Source organism: Ursus americanus, chromosome 5 (assembly GCF_024610735.1).
Source record: "Ursus americanus isolate L20-20 chromosome 5, mUrsAme1.1.p, whole genome shotgun sequence".
Classification (NCBI taxonomy): Eukaryota; Metazoa; Chordata; class Mammalia; order Carnivora; family Ursidae; genus Ursus; species Ursus americanus.
Window position 1 is genome coordinate 24,076,833 of NC_142131.1, and position 23,612 is coordinate 24,100,444.

At 35.4% G+C, this 23,612-nt stretch overlaps 1 protein-coding gene across 2 annotated transcripts in view; it reads left to right on the forward strand.

The window, feature by feature from the left end:
• The window catches only part of EDIL3 (EGF like and discoidin domains 3), a 398,372-nt gene that overhangs the window by 272,698 nt on the left and 102,062 nt on the right, over positions 1–23,612 (forward strand). For both annotated transcript variants that reach the window (XM_045796322.2, XM_045796323.2), the window contains one exon: positions 22,799–22,954. In XM_045796322.2, coding sequence (XP_045652278.2) covers positions 22,799–22,954 — 156 coding nt within the window. The remainder of the gene's footprint in view (positions 1–22,798; positions 22,955–23,612) is intronic.

The following is a 23,612-nucleotide window of genomic DNA, read 5'->3' on the forward strand; positions in this document are numbered from 1 at the left end:
AATTGCTTTACATATATTGACTACCTATTTCCAGGTAACTGGTATTGTTCTTATCCCCATTATTCATGTGGGGAGATCTAGGCACAGAAAAGGAAGTTGTCCAAATTCACTAAAATAGTAAGTTGCATGCTTAGGGTTTATACAGAGGGACCTTATGTGAGAGACCAGAGCCAAACTACTCATAACCTCTGTACTATCCTTTCTTTGACAGCTCTTGAAAGTCTTTTCCTTTTTTTTTGTTTTTTTAAGAAGGGATGGGCACTCGTAGTGGGCATGAGGGAGTCTAGTGTTTTTTAAGGCTTTATGAAGTGCCTGTTGTAGCCAATAAAATTTATGTTTGCCCATAGCAAGCAGTCCACCTCTAGCTAGAACAGCAGTTCTCAAAATTCAACTACATAAAAATTACCTGGAGGGCCATTTAAATATGGTCCTCATCCTTAGAGTTTCTGAATTCATGGGTCGAAGTTGGGACTAGGGCACTCCTTAATGAACGGAAAGTCCAGGTGGATTTTGATATGGGTGATTTTGAGGGAAAAAAAGTAGTAATCACTACCCTAGTGGAGCTCACACTAGTCTTCGTGCAAGAGACATACTTCCCCTTGGATGTGCCCCTTTCACTACTAGAAACAATTTAAATAAAGATATCAGAGAACAGTATATTGCTCTTCAAAATGAGACATTGGTGTGAAACATTTTTAAGTAATGGATGGCACCAAGACATCACAAATCCAAGACCTAACTATGTAAGCTGCTTTGGTGAGACTTTATTACTAACCTGCCTATATTAATGTGTGCCCTAAGTAGAATCCCCATTCTTCCACGAACTAGATATAGTAATGCTTAATTGTTTTCATAGGATTTTTGTCTGTAACATGAGGCCTTCAATAATTAAGTCATAATTAAATAGTAGAAGGATTATAAAAAAATCCACATCCCTATAAGACCAGGCTTTAAATGTTTTATTGTTAAATGCTCAGCTGGGTCTTAGGAGTCTTTAAGGAAGAAATATTTATTTTCTATGCAACCAGAATATAATGACAACATCAAAAAGCCATTTACATTTTAATTATTAAAGGTGAATTTAGCATATTCAGCATTTTTAAGATTTTTTTTTTTTTTTGACAGAGATAGAGATAGCGAGCAAGAGAGGGAACACAAACAGGGGGAGTGGGAGAGGAAGAAGCAGGCTCATAGCGGAGGAGCCTGATGTGGGGCTCGATCCCATAACGCTAGGATCACGCCCTGAGCCGAAGGCAGACGCTTAACCGCTGTGCCACCCAGGCGCCCCAACATATTCAGCATTTTTAAGGATGATGTTAAGGAGGTTATTCCAGAGGGAGAGAGAACAGAATGAACAAAATCACAAGGGAAACAGAGAGAGCACAAAGTACATCAGGGACTGGTCTTCACTAAAAAGATTGGTACCTGTAGGGGGATAGGAAGATGAAAGTCTGCAAAGGTAAGGAGACACCAGAATGTGCAAATACATCAGTGTCCAGTGAGGTGGCACGTGATGGTCGTTGAAGGGTGTTCAGCAGGGTGTTGACACGGTCAGAACTAGAGCTCGGGAGGATGACCTGTCAGTGGGATGTATTACGAGTTCCCAACACAGTGCCGAGTGAGTAGGAGGCAGTTCATAAAATCTCATCAAATAAACATCATGCTTAATGCAGAGACAAGCCTGGAAGCAGGCTTACCAGTGAGGAGGTTTTTATAGCTAACTGCCCAAGGAGAACCTGAATTACAGTAGCAGCAGTTGAAATAAAAATAAAAGATTAAATTGTAAGAGGGCTTGAGGGTGCAGCACTGACAATTGAATCGTGTGTTAGGGAAGAGGAGGAAGGAAAAAAAAATGAGAAAAATTAAGCTCCAGGGTTTTGAGCTTAAACGTAATTTTGGTACCATTAATAGAAATATAGAAATCAGGACAAGGAGTTTGGTGTGGCTGGAAAATGATGAGTATATTTTGAGTCTTAATGTTTGATTTACTTGGAGAAAATCCTAACAGTGTTGAGCCTAAAGCTGGAAGAGTGATAGTTTGGAAGTAGATTAAGTGGGCACCACTGCCATGAGATACTTCCTTATCCTCACTGGCCACTTGTGGGTCACAAGTGGACTGGAAACTAAGGTGGTGTCCACTTAGAGTTGAAATAGATATTTGAAGGGCACCTGGGTGGCTCAGTCAATTAAGCGTCTGCCTTTGGCTCAGGTCATGGTGTCAGGGTCCTGGGATCGAGCCCTGCATCAGGTTCCCTAATTGTGGCGAGTCTGCTTTCCCTCTCTCTCTCCCTTTGGGATCTCGTTCACGCTCACTCTCTCTCAAGTAAATTAATAAAAATCTTTAAAAAAAAGAAATAGATATTTGAGGCAACCCTAAAATGAAGTATCTTCCCCAAGTGGTGAAAGCTTCTTTTCCTTCTAATTCCATTTCCATCAAAACCGTTTATAAGACAACAGTTTACCTGGGAACACCACATTCAGGACCCTCATGAAGAAAAGAACTGACCTTTAATTCTACATGACACCTTGTTCAGTGCATTTCACCTCCATACCATAGGTTGGTTCCATTTTCTCCATGTATTTGTTTTTAGTGTAGTTATTGCTGTGGCTGCTGCTGTTTTCCCCAGAATTGATATAGTTAATTAAAACAGTAGCTAGTTCAGCCTGACGTCGGTGTACTTAGTGTAGATTGTTTTATTTTGTTGTGATCGTTAGTTCTTAAAAAAATAATAAAGGTCTCCTTTTTTCCACAAATGGGCTCTCAAATTTTTTGCATCTATTATATATTTAATGCTTCAGTAGCTTTGAGGTATTTTTCCTGAGTTCATAATACATAGGCTGTATTTTCTTTTCTCAGAGTTAAAAAAAACTGTGTTAAACCCAGGTCTCCTTAGTTTATTACTATCATTAGTGCTGTTAAGAGATGTAGTGCTGAATTTCATAAGTAGATGTGAATTTTTGTGTCTTCGTTTTCCTAGCAGGAGCCCAACCTAAGACAGTATTTTTACATAACAGCAGCTTTCAAGCAGCTCTTAAACTGAAATGTGATTATCGTGCAGAACAAAAAAAACAAACAGAAACACCCAATAAGACATTTTAATATTACCAGTGGATCTTAGCTTTCCTTTTCTTAGGAACGTTAACCCAGATTTGGAAGGATGTACATAAATGTTGAAAGAAGAGTACATTGTCTGATATTTTTTCAGAAAGTTTTTGTTAGTTTCAGATCTGTTGGAGATAAACTAGTTTTTATTGAGCAGCTACTATTTGCAGAGAGCCATTTGGGCAATAGACAAGTTTTTTGTGCTCATGTGGAGCTTATCTAAGTAGATAAAACATTTTAAATTATCTTGTGTGGAAATGTTCTACTTCATTGTATGGACATTTCAGAGGGAAAAAGCTATTTGATTTAATTCAATGAACAACTGAATTCTTAACTGTGTGCTTTGGGAAGAGTGGAAAATTTACTGTGTTGAGTTCCAGCCACATGGGACTTTTTTCAAGTGTGCTCCCTTCTGCTTCCCCAGGCTTACAAAAAACATCTTTGAAAGCGACCTCCAACTCCATTTAAAGTAATAAATTCATTCATTTACTATATTCATTGAGTATTTTCCATGTGTCATTTGCTGTTTTAGATGCTGCCTTCTCAAGGAAGCCTTCTTTAACTCCACCCCTCACCTCAGACTAAGTGTGTTCTCCTAATACATGTTCCTATAGCATTTTGTTCTTTTCCTTCTCTAGCACTTGTCACAGCTTTTAAAGACGATATCGGAGATTATTTTATGAGGTAAGCTGTTTGAGGGTAGGGGCACTATCTATCTGTTGGCTCACTTGTATTCCCACCAATCTTTACGACTAAATCTTTAATAAATAAGAACAGAATTGTTGTCATAATCAATGTCCTAAATAAAAGTTCTATTTTCCTTTTTTAAAATTTTTATTATTTAAGTATAGTTGACATACAGTGTCATATTAGGTGCACAACATAATGATTTGACAATTCCACACATCATACAATGTTCACCATGATTAAGTGTAGCCACCATCTGTCACCGTATGACATTCTTACGATATTATTGACTATATTCCTTGTACTTTTCACCTCCATTACTTATTTATTTTATAACTGGAAGTTTGTACCTCTTAATCTCCTTCACCTATTTTTCCCATTCCCCTACCCTCTCCCCTCTAACACCACCAGTTTGTTTTCTGTATTTATGAGTCTGTTTCTGATTATTCATTTGTTTTGTTTTTTAGAGTCCACATACAAGTGAAATCATATGGTACTTTTCTTTCTCTGACTGACTTAACCCACTTAACATAGAATACTCTCTAGGTCCATCCATGTTGTCACAAATGGCAAGATCTCATTCTCTTTTATAGGCTGAGTAATACTCCATTATATATATGTAAGATAGATAGATAGATAGATAGATAGATAGATAGATAGATAGATAGATAGATTCATTCCACACCTTCTCTCTCCATTCTTCCCTCAGTGGACACTTAGGTTGCGTAAGCGGTTATATTCTATGGTGAACAATATGGTATTCAAGATCAGTGGTTCTGTATTCAACTGGCCACTGTCATTTTGACTACAGTTACTTAACCACTCTAAGATATAAGTTCTTTATATATAAAGTGACAACAAAAATAGAGTGGCCTCTTAGGATTGTTGTGAGGATTATATGATGGATGCTTAGTTGCATGTTGGCTATATAGCAAGTAATTAATAAATGTACATTCTCACATATTCAAAAATATTTGAGAGTTGTGTCCAAGATTTTAACTGTCTCTGCAGATCTTTTTCATCTGTTTCTGTAGCAAGAGGATTAGTGGCTAAGCAATTTTTACCTCAGATAGTTTTATTCTGTAAGATTTTGTATATTCTGTATAAAAATATGTTCTTTTAGAATATATTTCCCAACCTCCCATTCCACTAGTTATGGCCATGTGACTCACAAGGGGCCAAAGGCATATAAGCAAAAATGTCACGTGGTGGTTTCTGGGAACCTTGCTTAAGATACAACATGCACCTGCTCTCTTCATCCCTTTCTCATTTTGCTGCTGAGAATTCAGATGCTGCCATCTTGGACAATGAGATCAAGGTTACATACAGTGGCAACAAGCTAGGAGGTTCCTGGGGCCCTGATGTATCAGCCCCTCCTGCCCAGTCACATGTTTACACAAGAGAGAAGCCAAGTTCTTTCTTATTTAAGCCATTGTTAAGTTGGGTTTTTGTCACAGCTGAACCAAATCGTACTTAATATGAGTCTGCCAACAGCGTGTTCAGTATTAGATCCAAGGCAGAATGTTTCAATGCCGTAACAGTGTCTAAGTATTACATATAAGTGCAAAGGGATTCACATAAAATGAGACTTACAGAGCAGGTAAGTTTTCAGATTGCTGCAGTAGATTAAAGAGACCTTTCAGGTGGACAGACATAGCAAAAGAAGAATTTCCTTTTTGTCCAACCTCACCAGACCTCTCATTATCCCTAAGCATAGTGGGTTCTCCACCTTGTGCACTTTCTCTCTCCCTTTCTCTGAGTCTTTGATGACCATTCAGTCCTGGTATGTGACCTTGGGCAGGCCATCTGACATTTCTTGCCTTTGGCTTCTTACTTCCAGAGTACTGATATTCTCTTTATATCCATGACAAGCCATTCGTCCCCTTATCATTTGTATCATTCTATTTTGTTTTGTAGTTAGTTATTTGTGTGTCTTACTGTTTTTATTACATGTGACGGGTGCAAAAATCTTTTCTGTTTTTACATTTCCTGCTGTATATGTCATTGTGTTTGTAGATTATAGATATGCAAGAAATAGTGGAAGAATTAAATCAATTTATTGATTATATAGAGGCATACATGCACATGTGATAATATTCAGAAATACAACTGGAAAACTAGGTTGTATGATGTCATAGAAATTTGTGCATGCCACAGTGGAAAACACACATGTTTTAATTTGGGTAGGAGGGAAAAGCCACTGAAGGTTTGAAAACAGTGAAGTGATTTAACAAAAGAAAAAAATCTATAGTTCAAGCTACCAAAAAAAAAAAAATTAAGTATAATTTAGTTTGCCTAAATTCGCTCTTACAAATGATACAATCAGTACATTTTTAAAAGATTTCCTAATTACCAACTTCTGCTCAGCAAAACTATTATTTCAAAATAATGAGATATATTCTATTTTCTTCCTCATAAATTTCAAATAATTTAATGTTTTGCTATACAGAACTGTCTGATAGTGTTGAAACTGTGTTTCTTTGAAAACATGTAAAAATGTTATTTTTCCATGTTACTAAGGAGTTGCTGTTGGACCAGAGTGCTGTGTGGGGAGTAGAATTTTTTTCTGTGGTTGGTTTTGTTCTTCGTGCATTCTTCTCCTTACTTGTAAGGGAACAAAGATGATCAAAATCCCCCCATCATCTCTCCTTGTTGGGCCATACAGAAGACCAGAATTGTCCAATTAATTTCTTAAGGTTAATATAAAGAACAAATGAAATAGTGTACCATGTGTATAAAAGAACTTTGAAAAGTAAAATTAAAGAAATGGAGTCTAATGTGCCTAACCAGTGTGAATTAAAGTATCATTTTGTTCTTTCTATTGTTTTTCCACATTTGGAAATGAAGGTTCAGTTTTTGTCTTCCCTGGACAAAATGGTAAGGATAGAAAACAATCATCAAATGCTTAAAGATGCTAGGAAGGTAAGGGTAACATCATCCTACTCAGAAAACCCAGGGGTGCCTGGGTGGCTCAGTCGGTTAAGCGTCTGCCTTCAGTCAGGTCATGATCCCAGGATTCTGGGATCGAGCCTGCATTGGGCTCCTTGCTCCGTGGAGAGCCTGCTTCTCCTTCTCCCACTGCATACAGCTCCCCCTGCTTGTGCTTGCTCTCTCTCTCTCTGTCAAATAAATAAATAAAATCTTAAAAAAAATACTCAGACAACTCTGTGAATTAGATAACATGTCATTACCATTGTATGGATAAAGAAATTCTGGTTTACAAAGGATGAGAAACTTGCCCAAGGCCATGTTAGGAAGTGCAGTGGGGCACACCTAGCTTACCAGCCTGGCTTTTCAAAAACAAACATCTTGCCATTAAGTGCTGTGATCTACTCCTGTCCTGAAGAAACAGAAATTCTGTTGTTCCTTCGAGTATCTTCCAGTGGAGACAGGCAATGTGGGTCTTAGCGGTCCTTTTTGCTGATCAGCACCCAGGAAGGAGGGGCGTGCACATCCTGCAGATGTGTGGTGCAGGACTCCCGGTGCCCAGGCTTCGCTTCTCTTCGTTTCTCATCTTCCCTGTGTTTTAAAGCACCGCCGTTCTCCCTGACACTGAATACTGAGGGCCGTATCTCAGCAAGTCCAGTCCCAGATGTTGGTTTGTTGTGAAAAGCTCTGACCTCAAATTTCAGGAATTATTTGGTCATAAATGTATTCAAAATGTTACAACAGTTTAGGGCATCTTACCTTCCATGTATTATTAAAAAATAATTAGACATTTAAAGGTAGTGCCCATAACTCCCATAGAAATACAACACAAATTACAAATTAATCCTTACTATAGAAATTCATAAGCAAGCAGAAGAATGAAAAGATATTACTTGCTTCTTCTAGGATGACTTCTTTAGACTGCAATGAATCTTTTGTATCCAGTGACATTTTGAGAGAGTATGGAATATTGCTAGTGTGTATCTGAATTTGGATTCATATTAAAAACGTACTTTCAGCATGTCTGAAATTAGATAATCTGGTTAGCCCACTTAGCAACATGCCTAGCACCTACCTTTAGGTCTAGAGTAACTATTTCATCATAAGGAGAAATAACCGAGCACTGTTTAGTTGGTCTATTTATACAAAATTTTTGAATCATGAAGTTCTCAAAAAAAACCCATGAAATGTAAGTCCATTTTGTTATTGTTCAGGCCTCTGCTGATCTATTCCAATACAGCAATGCGATTTAACTTCTGAAATATAGTTATTTAATTTTATTTTTGAAACACAGATGTAAGAGTGTACTTATTTAGATGAGAATAAAGCCAGAAGAACACAAAGAATATAGAAAGTTATTACTTGATAATCGGTACTACATTTGTGTCCCAGAGCTTTCCAGTCTTGCTTGTTAGCCCTCTTATTGCTTTTTTTGGTTAATTCATTCATATTGCACAATGCTAAAAAATAATATCCTAGAAAACTTGCCATATTTTGTGCTAGAGCATATGTTTGCTTTGTAGACTTTTTTCTTCAGTACGTGACAATGAAGATTATCATGGTATTCTGCTTCCCACAAGTACTTTTAAGTTTTTATTATGTGTTACTTGGTTTTGTCTTGATGTTTAATTGATCCCATGTCAGCTTTTAAAATTTTAGGACACTTGCTGCTCCTACCAATAATATCTTCATAAATGGAAAAGTATAGAATGTTCCCATAGCAAAAGTTGGAAATTCTTCTGTTGATGTTGTTGTTTGAATGCTACAAATAATACAATGAATTAAGAAAAATCAGACGGCATGCAGGGGGATAGTGCATTCTTGTCTGCCTGCTAACCCTTCCCTGTCCTGGATAGGGATTCTGACATCAGGGGACTCTCAGTTTTAGCTAAGACTATCCGTAATTGGATAATAATTGGATATCCTGTTTTTATTCTTGTTTGTATCTATATTGTTGTTGTATCGATTTACTCAACACTGTCCTCAGTCCCATTCACCTTGAAGTCCACTCAGTGAGGTGGTTGAAGCAGAGGAGAGCATTCACGTGGACCCTGCATGGAGATTCCTCCCACAGAAGAGCTGTTGCCACCTACGGGAAAGTAAGAAAGTGGAGTCTTGCCCTCATCCTCCCCCGCCCCTCTCCCTTTATAGCAAACATACTTGGGCCCCATGCTTAGGCATCAAGGTTTTTTTTTTTCTTTTGGGTAGCACCTCACGCTTCTCTAAAAATAGAGATTAGCAAAGTTACCTTATTTTCATTATTTCTAATGTATTTTTATTGGTGCTAGCATTCCTACTTAGGTCTTGATATCATTTCCTCTTTTTATTCCTCTGGTTTCTTCTCTAACTTCTCCTATCAATGCTTCATGGTTTCTCTATTTTTCTCCTTCCTCCTTCCCTTCCTTCTTTCCATCTTTTTACTGAGTCTCTTCAGATTGATGGGCTCTTTATAAACAATGACTCTTTTAATTTTTGCCCTAGCCATATGAAGTAACCAAGAAAGATACAAAAATTTAAAATTCAGAGCATATGAATTAAAATCTATACTTCAGACCATAGAACTTTATCTACGAGGGTTCTACACTACCTTTCTAGATATTCCACCCAATTTAGTATACAGGTAGAAGTCTTCAAACAAAATGGCCACAGTTCAGTTCACTTCTGAATGTGAAGCTGTGAATGTCGGAGCATGTGAAGAAAGTCTACCCACAGCAAGTACCAAGAAAGATGAGTGCGGTATAGTGAGAGTCCTTTAGAAACAGGTGGAAATACAGAGGAAACAGTTATTCTAGGCCAGGGTTTTTGGAACAACCAACAGATTGCACCCATGACAGTGTATTGCTTCTGTTGCATGCTGTTTAGTGAATGAGGTGTTTTACTTTGATTGGAAGCTTTACCAGGTGCAAGGAGTCATAAAGAGATTATTGTTTTATGTCTGTTCACATGTGTTCTTTTCCCATCTCTTTTTAAAGAAGACAGTCAAATTAATTGAACAGATGTCAAAGCCTGGCTGACACTCAGAATAGTGAAGGACGGTTGAGAAGCCTTCTTATTTGGAGCTTCAGAACTAAATATTTCGTTAGCTAATAAAAAATGATTTAAAAAAACATTTAAATTCTGTTTTATGTTTCTTGGGTGAATCACACCCATAAAGCATTATTAATACTTCAGTTCTTATTTCTTTGCTTAAGCCTACTGGTGAAGTTATTCAAGTGTGGAGTCCTAGATATTAATATCTTAGATAATAGTTCTATTAATGTCATAGATAATAGTTCTATTAATCATTTTTTCCCAGTGTTACCATTTGTTTTCAGTAGTTTGCCTTTCCGAGGGTTTTCAAAGCATTTTCATGTTTTCATAGGCAAAAAAACCCTCTCCTTTCCCAGTTACAGTTTAGCAATTATGTTTAATTAAATTACATAATTAAAATAACAAGCACAACTTGAAAAAAGGTTGGAGAACAAACACAACTGACTCATGGTTAATGTGCAGGTCAGCTGGAAAGAACGAGGGTGGTGGGCCTGACCAAGAACAGCCCAAAGTGCCAGGAAGTGTAGAGCAGGGAGCGTGTTTCACAGTGGGAGCGCAGAATGTCAGTTGACTGAGTTTTTGGTGATGTGGAGGTTGTTTACGAGAAATTCTATTATAGCAACTAGGACCAGTCATGTCAAATCTGTAAGCTGTGCGCTGCGGCTCTGGGTTGCTCCTTTCATCTTGACATACTTCAAACAAATGCCTTCCTCCTTAGGCATATTCATGATGCCTCCCCCCACCAAGGTCTCCACAGAAGATGTGAAAGAGGGATTCAATAAAATACATTAATAAGATAATGTGAAGGAACAGGGGAGTTCCAATTCCCTGTCATTTTTAACGAGAAGCTTTTGGTGATAATGTTCCTGGGGGCAGGGGGTTGTTTTTGTTTTTTAACCCCTAAGTGACAATCTTTATAATCCAAATATTTAAAACTGCCTGGGAGGCTCAAGTTATTTCTCATATCACACAAAACAGATGATTACCTTTTCACCTGAAGCTGACTTATATTCCAAGACCCTTCCCAAAAACCCTCCTAGGAGGATTGTCTTCAATGTGAACTCTGCATGCTTAAATGAGGTTGATTATGAACAATAGTGTGAAGTTTTTTTTAAAAAATCTCATTTACAAATATAACAGTTTCAATACTATTAGTGCAAAAATCATTATTTGGAAATTTCAAATAAATATCTCTACTGAGGTACTTCCAGATACTTGGTGTTAGGAAAAAGAGCTAATTGAACGTATGCGGATTTTTTGTATCACCACCAGAGGTAGAATGCTAGCACATGAGATAAAATCTCTATTAAGATGAAAGTATTATGAATAATGACAGTTTACCATTTTAGGTTCTCTGATTTCTCCAACTACGTATTTTCTTTATAATAATCATATGAAAAATAATGTTTTTAACTCAATAGAAGGACCTCTGATGTTCAAGTGAAATACTCATTTCTTAAAATTGGAAGGTGGTTATAGTTTGGTGGTTCTTCCTTTAAGTGTGGTTTTCTCTTAGTTTAAGCATAAATGTGTGCATATCTAATATAAGGCAAATTCCTCATGTTGTATTTTTAGTAATTCTAATGATGGAATATATATGAGTCTCATCCTGTCTAGCAGAGCCTTTTATTACTTAATCATTCACCTGATGCTTTTATTTATGTGATAATCTATAACCCTCATCATTAAACAAGAAAAAAATAATACTTCAAAAATTTCTATTCACTACCACTTAATCAATTAAAACAAATTGCCTATGTTTTATGCAAATTATGGGAACATTGATCTATAATGATTTCTATAAAATATCATTATTATTATGTAAGTACTATATATTTATATAATACTCTGATGTGATATGCTATTTAATCTTTGAATCTGCATTTTTATATAGAAACTCACAAACCAGGGAGCCTGGGTGACTCAGTCAGGTAAGCATCTGCCTTGGGCTCAGGTCATCATCCTGGAGTCCTGGGACTGAGCCCTTCATTGGGCTCCCTGCTCAGTGGAGAGTCTGCTTCTCCTTCTGTCCCTCACCCCACTCATGCTCTCTCTCTCACTCTCAGATAAATAAATAAAAATCTTTAAAAACAACAAAAAAGACACAAACTACTGCTTGTGTGCCTTGATAATCATGAAGTAAATGATCACTAAGTGTTCAATTATTAACGTGATTTTCCTAAGAATAAGCTATGAATCAGTCATTTATTTTTCTTGCTAATTGATCTTATTAAATTAATTAAATGAGGAGACCATTAAATTGAGTTGGCTTTAATAGCAGCCTAAGTAAGCAAACTGAAACCTACGTTTGTAATGCCTTAAGGTTAAGAAATCAAAGCCTAAGGACAACAATCACAAACAGCTAACTAGGCTTTCCCAAATAATGCAACTGGTTAAGTTTTAGCCAATCAAATAATTTCCTTGCTTTGCTTCAACCTCTTCCCCATAAAAGTCTCTTCCCTAACCCCTATTGGCAGAGCACTCCTAACCACCTCTGGATTGGTGCTGCCCCATTTGAATTGATCTTTGTTTAAATAAACTCTTAAAAATTTTTAATATGCCTCAGTTTACCTTTTAACAATCTTCAGTTGGGAAATGCTTCCTAAAGTTTCCTCAAAAAGGAGCTCTTTCTCTTTCACTTCCCAAGCATTACAACATTTAACAAACTGCTTATTTTTCAATTAAATAAAATAATAAAGTAATTCCTTTTTGCAAACTCTGTTTGTTTGCATCTTATGTTTGGATTATTGTTATGTAGTGATAACAGCTACCAGTCTGACTCACACTTGAACGTACTACCTTTGTACATCATAACTTCTGGTAACAGGCTTGAGGTAGAGAAAAACAATTAGCTATTCATAGAACTACTTTTAAAGCCAAATGGTTATTTAATACTAGTTTTTGCCTAAATTACAACCATAAATAAAGTATGTTATTATATAATAAGTATGTTTGAAATGCTTATGCACTGTATTTTATACTAGATACTGAGTCCAGAAAATCCTTTTGTATGTAACCAGTATTATTATATCAGATGGCCATAAGTCATTTTCCTTGAGAAGAGAGGACTAAATGGGAGGAGCCAGTGATTCCTTCCCCCAGTTAGGATATCATTTGCCAGCACTGATTTGAGGATGAATCTCCTTATTTCTTGGCATTATTACTCATTCCCCACCTTCCTTCCCATTCCCATTCCCCTACAGAAATCCAGCCCAATAGAGCTGATGTGTAACCTCTCATTTCACCCTTCCTATGTTGATTTAGACAAGTGAATTATTGGAAAGTGCATGACATTATGTTGTATATGTGTGTGTGTTTAACTTACATGAATGGTATTGTATATATTTCATTGTTCTTTTTCACACTTTCTTATGTTTGTTAGATAACCATGTATAAATCCAGTTCATCACTTCTGACTCTTAGAAAGAATGGCTGTGTGTACGTGTGCAAGAGTATACACACATGCATGAGCACAGACAGACATTTTATATTTAAATCTCTTATACCTCTAGAGATACTCAGTTAAACTGCCTTCTTTCTAACATAAAAAAATTATACAGTAAATATTTGTGTGCATTTCTCATTGAACACTTAGGCAACAATTTTTCAGGGACTAATACCCAGAAATATGTTGCTTAATTTTGTCAACAGCTGACAGATTAAAGTGACTATACCAGTTTATACTCCCCCATCATCAACAGAGAAATACTTCACCAATACTTGATATTATCTTACATTTTTGTTTTGCCACTCTGTTGGCTATAAATTACTATCTTTTATTTAATTTGCATTTATTTAATTAATAGTGAGAGTTTGGCTGTTGCTATTTCCTCTTATCTGAATTGCTTTTTAATATTCTTTGCTCCATGTTCTGTTGGTTTCTTCATCTCGTGTGTGTGTGTGTGTGTGTGTGTGTGTAAAAACACTTTGTATATTTTAGATCAGTACTTCTCAATCACATGTGAGTTCACATATCCCCTTGTGGAAGGAGGGGGTCCCAACCCATTCATGAGGTTCACACGTCAACACTAGTTCCATAGTAATTTTAAGGCTTTCTTTACCATTTTCACTGTGTTAATGTTTGCACTGATGTCACAAAATAACATTGCATAAAACTGCTGGTACCTTAGCACAAATGAAGACAGTAGCACCAAACGGTATTAGTAGTCATTTTATCCATCTCCTTCATGCACATGTCGGGGTAAAAAATTTAAAGAAACTCAGCTCATTTAAGAATGTCCTTGATGAAGCATTAATGATCATTAATTTAATTAAATGCCAATCCTTGCTGTGTCTTTAAAATTCTGCACAATCAAATGGGTATTACACAGAAAGCACTTCTAATGAGTATGGAAATATGATTATCTCAAGGAAAAGCATTTGAGAGATTGTGTGAGTTACAAGCTGAACTACCCCTTCCTTTTTTATTTTATTTTTTAAAAGATTTGTTTATTTATTTTAGAGAGAGAGATTGAGAGAGAGAGAGAGAGAGTGGGCTGGGGAGAGAATCTTAAGCAGACTCCACGCCCAGCACAGAGCCCAACAGAGGGCTTGAGTCCATGACCCCGAGATTATGACCTGAGCTGAAATCAAGAGTCCAGCATTTAACCAGCTGAGCCACCCAGTCACCCTTACCCACTCCTTTTTAAATATCACGTTTACTTTAAGAAGCAATTGACAATCCATGATTGTTCATCTCTGGATATTTGGCAGATACTGCTTTGAAAATGAACAAAGTAATCCTGCCACATGAAGGATCATAGCTGACAGCATTTGTTGGTAGTGATAAAATTTGTAATTTAAAGTGAAAATTAGAATTTTGGAACAAATGTAAGCACCGATGTGACCTCGATAGCTTCTAATACTTAAAGACTTTTCTGATAAAATTGGTGGTGATATTTATGAATGTAACTTTTTGATATTATGTAATAAAATGTATTGATATTTAGAGACTCTCCATAGCTCAGTGAGACCATATTTTCCAAATGGCCATTGCATGATGGTACAAAACCATGCATAGGTAAAAGAGCTATTTAAATTGCAAGATAAACCAATGGATTTTAACTTAACAAATATAAAAAGTTCACTGGTAGATTTCAGATTTCACACTGCAACTAAAATTTAAACTATTGTCAAGTTTTGATGTGCTAACAGGAAGAATATACGTGTTATCTGAAAAGGTTATTAAAATAGTCCTTCCTTTTCCAACGACATATCTGCGTGAAGCTGCATTTTCTTCATTCACTTCAGCCAAAAAATATTTTGTAATAGATTGAATGCAGAAGCAAATATGAGAACCTACCTGTCTTCTCTTAAGCTAGATACTGAAGAGATTGGTAAAAGTGTAAAATAACCTTTCAATAAATTTTTAGTTAGGGACAATGCAATTATTTTTTAGGAAAATATGTTGTTTATGTTAAAATGTATTTGTTTTATTATTGTTATTTTAAAGTTAATTATTAAGTTTTTTTAATTTGTCAGTTTTAATTTTTAATACAATAAGTATATATATTATATACTCCATATATTACTGTATTACTATATATAGTGTGTATATGTGTGTATATATACACACACACATATCTCACAGTGCTGTGTGTGAGTGTTTTTGCTCTTTGTGTCCTTCGGTAATTTCTAAGAGTAAAGAAGTCCTGAGACCTAGAAGTTTGTGAACTAGTATACTAAATAAGCACCTGTTGGTGTTTGACATTACAAATCTCTCCTCCCCAGCTGTCACCTTTCTATTAACTTTACCTGTAATGTACTTGGTTGAACAGAAACCTTTAAGTTTTTTAAAGGGAGCCAATTTCATTTTTCGCTTCACATTTTGTGTTTTTCTGGTCTTAAGAACAGCTTCTTCAACTCTGAGGTCACAAAAATACGTTTCTACATTTTCTTCTATTAGATGAATACTGTTACTTTTCACATTTGACCCTTAGTACATTCCAGTCCAACCTCATTTTTCTCTATATAGAGTATCAATTTTCCCAACACCATTTACTAAATCTGGCCTTTCCCCCCTAACTTGTAAAGCTTCCTCATGTGTGAATATGTGTCTGGGCCTCTTCCTGGACCCCTCTTCCAATTTCAGTTAGGTGTTTTTCTGTCTCTAGGTTAGCACCACATGATTTTTAATTAAAATGGTCTTGATGTCTTAATGTATGGCAAATTTCCCCCATTTTTCATATCTTTTCCAAGATCCCTCTGAGTATTTATAATGAAAATTTGTTTTTCTAGGTACAAATTAAAATACAATTATAGATTTTTAGAATAAATTTATTACAACACAGAATACTGTCCTGGATTTTGATGAAAACTGTGCAGAATTTTCAAACAAAATTCAGAGAACAAATTTACTATGTTGTCTCATCCATTAAAATGTATACTGGTCTTCCATTATGTCTTGGTTAAAAAATATTTTCCATAAAGTCATATTAATTGTTTATTAATACTTCCTAGATATTTTCTAGAATCACTTAATTTCTAGATATTTTATAATTCCTTTCACTATTATAAGTAACATCTTATTATCAATATTTTATTTTTACTTTAATTGTATTTATATTTTGAATAGGTAAGACATCACATACTTCAAGTTTCAAAAGACACAAAAGAGCATATACAGTACTGTCAAAATTATTCTTCCCTTTTCTCTCCCCTAGCTGTTTACCTCCTTTTAAAGAAACTACTGTTAGCCAGTTTTTTGTTTTTGCTTTCAGAGGCATTATAATCCTGTACAAGAAAATACGTATATGTATTATTTGCCCTTTACAGTAGTACAAACAGAAGTATGCAGCACACACTGTTCTGTGGCAAACATCTTACTGCATTTTCTATATAATTTCCAGATAATTGTAGATACTCTTCTTTAATACCACACCAAAACTTGACAAGCGGTAATTTCTTAAATCATATGCTAAGAGCTCTCTCTTTCTCTCTTCCTCTCCCTCGCCCTCTTGCTCTCCTCCTCCCAACTTCCCTCACTCTTGTTCTTTTTCTTTACAACTGAACAGTATTCCACTTTCTGGACTTTTCCATAATGAAATGACTTAGACCCCTATTGATAGACATTTTAAATTGTTTGAAATTGTGTTCTCTTACATACCATGCTGGAGGGAACAACTTTGTACCTACATCAATTTGCCTATGTACGATTATACTTGTAGGCTACATTCTTAGAATGAAATAGCTGAGTTTAAGAAAATGTGCATTTGTCATTTCATTTCATGTCACTAAATTCATCAAAGTCCTTCATAAAAGACTGTCGTTTATACTCCCACTAGGAATGTACAAGCTTGCCTATTTCTTTACATTTTAGCTAATATTGTGCAATATTGTGTGAATTATACTGGGGTAGATTTAATTTAATTTGTATTATGAGTAAGATTGAATGTCTTTTCATATGTTTAAGATCCATATGTATTTCCTTTGATGTAAACTAACAAAATCCCTTAGCATGTTTTTTCTATTGAATCGTTTGTGTTTACCTATTAATAGGTAAGATCTCCTAATTTATTTGATTAATCAGCTCTTTGCTGTGGTATGATTTGGATAACATTAATCCCAGTTGTCATTTGTATTTTATTTTATTTTACTTTTTATCTTAAAGAAATTTTTAGTTTAATAACATTTTTAAAACTAGTACCATCATTAGAAAGTCATTTTCATCCCAGATTTTTTTATTTATTTAAGATGTCTACCAAATTATCCCAATCTAGTTGTTAAATATTCTTTTTTCTCCACTGATTTTAATATCACTTATTTCATATATAAAATTTCCTTACAGAGTAGTGTCTATTTATTGATTTTCTTCTTTGTTTTATTGATCTGTTTTTACATGTGGCAGTATCATACTATTTTAATTATTTATATTCCATTTTCAATTAATTGCTGATAATAGATTAAATGTTGATCTCATATTAAAGCAAATTTGCAGAACTTTTTCATTAGTTTTTAACTATTTGTTGCTTCCTTGAATTCTCAAAGTGAATTGTTACATCATCTGCCGGTATGGGCAATCTCTGTATCCCATTCTACTGCCTTCTGGAAGGGGTTTCATAACCTGTCTTGGGCTCACTAGTTTATTCCACAGCTCTGTCTCCATGCTTGAACGCACTCCATTGGGAACCTTATGTAGCTTAATTTTAAACTTTTTTTAAGTTTACTTATATTTTTTATTCTCAGTGTTTCCAATTGGTTCTTTTTTTGTTTCAGTCTTATGTTTCAAAAATGTCCTTATCTTCTTAGGGAATTTTTTTTAACTTTAAAATCTTAATCTTTCAGTTCTATTAGATTAGTTTTTTCTAGTGTTCGGTTTTTATTTTTTTCTTTTGATTACAATGCTTGCATTTCTCAGAGAGTTTGTATTAATATCTTAGCTAGTGATGTACCTGGAGGGCAAGGTGAAACCCCTGCCCTAGTTTCAGCTATTCCAGGTGGATTGCACTGGTGCAAAGAAGAGGACTTATGACAGAGTTATAATCTGTACTTATCCCAAATCCCTCTTCCCTCTGCCTCGTTTGCCCCAGACATGGCTTTTATCAGCATCTCCATTGCTCCGTTTTACCTCCTTAGTGCAGAGACAGGGATGTGGAGTGCAGAGGGGGAAACTCACAGACCAATTAGTGACTGCAGGCTCCGTGTTCCAGCCTGGCCCACATGTCACCACTGCCTCCCCCTGGCAGTGGGCTGGAACTGGGTAAATCAGGAAGGAGCCAGACGGCAAAATGAGAATGAGAAATGGTAAATTTAGAAAGCTATTCCCAAGCCTGTCTCCTATCCCTAGCCCTTGGAGTTTTCTCCACATCCCAAACATAGCGACATGCACTGGGATCTCGAAAACTCCTGTTACACTAAGGGTTTCTCTTGGTTTTTTTGTGTTAGAGTTTGATAAATCTCAGTGCCTATTAGCAAGTTTCTAACCTGGAGTATCTCCAATGCTGGATTTGGGGGAGAGGGCCAGTATTCCATACTTGTTGCTATCTTGTCAGGAACCCGTGAATTTTCCTTTTTCCCCACATTGAAGCTCGTGGTTGGATTCACACACACACACACACACACACACACACACACACACACACACAGAGAGAGAGTTAAACATAGTAGTCCTAAATGTCTTATCAGTTCATAGCTTTGGAAGTTGTTTCCAAAGGTATTTTCAAATGGTTATTATGATTATCAGCTTTAATAAATACAGTGTACCTCTCCAAGTCCAAATTCCCTAACATCAAATGGTTAAAGTAGAAAGAATGCTTCTTTTCATTTAAATAACAACAAAAACTGAAAATCAACCCCAAAAGCAAATGTTCCAAGAGATTTTTAGGTGGCAGGTGTATTAAATTTTTACATGCATTACATTGTATAATCCTGACATGTAATAATTCTATTAAAATCCCTTTTACAGGAGAGGAAATTAAATTTCAGAAAGCTTAGACAAGTTGTCCAAGATCATATTGGTGGGAAATGACAAAAGCCAGGGCTGAAACCATCAGTTCTTTTTTTCCTTTCTGCCTAGCCTTTGCATAGCTTCTAGGCACTCTAGATCCAGATTATGTTTCTTAATATTTATATTCATGCAGGGGACATCATTCACTCAAAATACCTTAGAATGCGCTTCTGTTTTTTAAGACCATACAATCTACCTACCCTCCCAGTAGAATAATAATTTCTATGAAACCAGATAAATAAATGAAAATAATTCATTGTATATTTGAATATCTGTCAAGTTCAGGGAGTAATTTTGGAATTTCTGGTGCAATCTCTGGTAGACCTTTAACATAGTGTCTGGAGTGGTTCATACAGGCAGAATAAGCAGAATAAAAGGCAAATCTCCTTTGAGTCAGTGTCATTTTACAAAGAGATTGTAACATAATGTTGGAATGTATGAAAGGGGATTACTTGCAACAAGTCCTATGGTGGAGATGTTTCTAAAAGCATGCCATAGCTTTCTTCCAAGGCTCAGTTTATTTCTCACAGCAATACCGATTCCCGGTATTAAACTGGAGTGTGACCATGAGAGTGAAATCTTAGCCATTTTATATTGAATATCTTATTACCCGAGTTTAAGAGTGCTAGGTATATGAGAATTCAAAAGTCTAAAATCTAGTAAGTGTTAATAATCCCAGAACCTGTGCTCTATAAATTTTTTATTTAATGAAGACAGCCCTGATATTTAATTACAAATACCAACTAAAAGTAGATACAACCCAAGTTGGGTGCTGCCTTATTATCTGTAATTCCTCTCCCTGAGATATACTCTCAGAGCCTATAAATATTAGAATAAATAGGAATCTCTTAAAACATCGTTTCAAATTATTTAGAGGGAAACATGTACTCAAATTTTTATTTTCTGATTGTTATACTTCCACAATTTAAGCTTTAGAAAATGAGTCTACAGCTCATCAGCCAAAACTCGAGCAGAGATAATTTGGCTGTCTATAAGAGGTATAAACAAGATAATTGAAACAAGATAGAAAATAATTGAAAAGGAATGTTCAACAATATCAAAGGTGGAATTTGGCTACCAAAATGGGAGGAAACATGATTCAAAGTGTCCACTATTTGTGTTGTATATATTAAAATGGTTTAGACTATGAAGAGTCTCAGACTAAAAGAAGAAAAAGAAGATCCTATGTAAGATACTGGAAAAATATTGTTCTTCCATCGCAAGGTGCTAATTTACCTAACATATTGAAATAATAAATATCTTTTGGAGGTTACCTATTCTAAACTCACAGTTAAAATTCCAAAATCAATCTTTAGAGAACTAGTTGAGATCAATGTTAAGAGCAATAGGTAAAATTACCTTCATGGAGGACATTTTTTTATTTGAGCCTCCAAACAAGAAGAACATAAAATGTATTCATGTCAGAAATGTTGATGTCAGAGTATTAAAATGAGAAAAGTAGAACTGGACAGCCGAGTCAACTTATTTAGTGTTGTTGCAGAAGAAAAGGGACCAAAGACCCAGAATTTAACAACAAAATATTGTTTGTAAGTCCACATTACGAGAATGAAAGAGGGGTATGTTCCCCAGTCAGAGGCTGGGGACTACCCCACCCCACTTCTTTACTCATCAGAATTACAGGTCTTCTTTATACATGAGTCAAGACTGCCTTTTCCCAAGAGAACTGCCTTATGAACATTGAGTGGGAAGGATCCTCATGACGTTCTGTGAGGGAAGATGACACTGGGAAACTCACGGTGAAGAGGAAGGTAGACCTTGCCCTGTTGGCAATTTTTCCAAAGCCTAAAAGAACATTTGCTCCAAGAAGGATTCAGGATTGTGCATAACACACTTAACACATTTAAAATCTATAAATCCAGGGAAATAAAACATTTTAGGCCTTTAGTAAGTCACACTGATTGTATAGGGGTGGAAAGGTTTTAAGGATTGCTTTCTTAGTTCTGATTTTTAACTTTTTGAATATGTAACATGAATATATATTTAACATAGTTTATATGTGCTATATATATAGTGATTTATAGAGGAGCTTGTTTCCTCACGCACGTCCTCTACAAATGTTAACTCTTAGTCTCATCACAAAGTGAAAAACTCTGGTCACTTGCATGAATCTGAAGTTTTTCTCGTTTTCTTTGGGAAATGGTATCTGAATTATTAACTTAATATGATAATATGAGCCATTAAAATTGTTCTGATTTGTAACTGGTGAGAAGGGAGCTCTATAGCAACTTGTCAAGAACATCTGAGACAGTACATTTCTACTTAGTTGAAGGTTTTATAAACATCGTAAGGGCATTCTAAAGTGAATGGAACAATTTTTTTAAAGGTTTATTTATTTATTTATTTGAGAGAGAGCACACCCACGCAAGTGGGAGGAGGGGCAAAGGGAGAGATAGAAAAGCAGATTCCCCACTGAGCACAGAGCCCTTTGTGGGGCTCCATTCCACTATGCTTGAGATCATGATCCCATCCAAAATCAAGAGTCCAGTGCTCAACTGACTGAGCCACTGAGGTGCCCTGCTAGTAGAACAATTTTTGATGTTTGCCATATATGAAGACAATATGTTTTTTACCTCATAGCATTTATTTATAGAGTATCAGAAGGAGCTCCCTACTTAACTATGAAAAAAATGTTTAAAATTTTGTTAGATGACTGTTACTTGCAGCAAACTATTAGAAGGTGATCTGGAAAAGAGAGAATATATGGAGAGAAAATACCAGTTAGAAAATCTCCATATACGGGTGCCTGGGTGGCACAGCGGTTGAGCGTCTGCCTTCGGCTCAGGGCGTGATCCCGGCGTTATGGGATCGACCCCCACATCAGGCTCCTCCGCTATGAGCCTGCTCCTTCCTCTCCCACTCCCCCTGCTTGTGTTCCCTCTCTCACTGGCTGTCTCTATCTCTGTCGAATAAATAAATAAAATCTTTAAAAAAAATTTTTTAAAAATCTCCATATAATGAAATGAAGAGAAAAGCAACTATGTGTTGAAAAACCCTCCATATCCCATAGCAGAGACTACAGTATAAAGATCCAGCAACTGAAGATACTTGTGTGTTTTTTGTTTGTTTTTGTCATTACTGTTACCTTTATCTTTTTTTACTCTAGTATTCAGTGATCTCAGAATGATTTTCATGTTTAATTTTAAATGGAAATTTGTTAAAGTCAAAAGAACCTGAGACACATTAAAATTATGTTGACATTACTGTTTCGAAGTAATGTCACTGAGGCAATTTTGACAAGATAATATTCCCATTTTTTAGTTTACTAAGTCATAGTCATACCTCCATACTGTAACCAACCAAATGTTTTTCATACTAATATTTTGGCAGCAAATTTCTTTTTCAAACTTTGTTCACAAATATTGCTTACTTAAGAAATGTATTCCATTAGAGAAAGATTTTGAAGCTAAAACTTGACATACACTTAATAATCATCTGAAAAAATACAGGAACATTAATATGTTTTGTGTTATTTTAAATCTATACTAATAAATAGAAATGTTCCATTCCCCAAATCAATATTGTCAATATTGTTGAAATATGTTGACAGCAGTGAGATTACCGTTGATTACGCCTTGTCTCCTCAGATAAATTTACAAAGAAAAATGAGAGTTACTGGTGTGATTACTCAAGGAGCTAAAAGGATTGGAAGTCCAGAGTACATAAAATCCTACAAAATTGCCTACAGTAATGATGGAAAAACTTGGACGATGTACAAAGTAAAAGGCACCAATGAGGACATGGTAAGACTGACTTAGCATATTTAATGTAAAAGTAAAATCTCATTAATAATCATTGATTGCTAAATAGTTACTGAGTCTTAAACAGAAGCCTTATATTGTTGCAAATACATTTGTGATTTTTTTTTTTAATTGGACTAGTAGGGTGTAGGGTGTAAGAAGTTTTTCCAAGTTATAAATGTACAGTGGCTACCATTTAAGATTTTCTCAGATTTTAATTGGGGGTTGTATAAACCTTTATCGCAATGTTAGCATAATCTTGTATATGACGATTCATTTTTATTTTTTAAAAATAGCTTTCAATTTCATGTTATTGCTTTAACAGATTAGCACTCTCCTTAACCAAATGAGTACATATCAAAATTATTGTTTTTAAAGAAAAAAATATTATTTTTAACAAAAATACCAAGTGATGGAAACGATGTGCGCTTGTATATTTCACATTAGAAAACAATTTTGTTATTAGCAGATACAATATGTTAGAGAAAATGAATATAATATTCAGTGTCTGCTTTGCCTTTTCATATGATAGTCCCAATTTTTTATCACATTTTCTTCAAAAGTTTTAATCTTAAAAATTTCAGGACTGCAACTCATCCCATTTAAAACCAAGTGGTTTAGACTAAACTCTAATAAATTTAATGAAAGATTTTTAAAATAC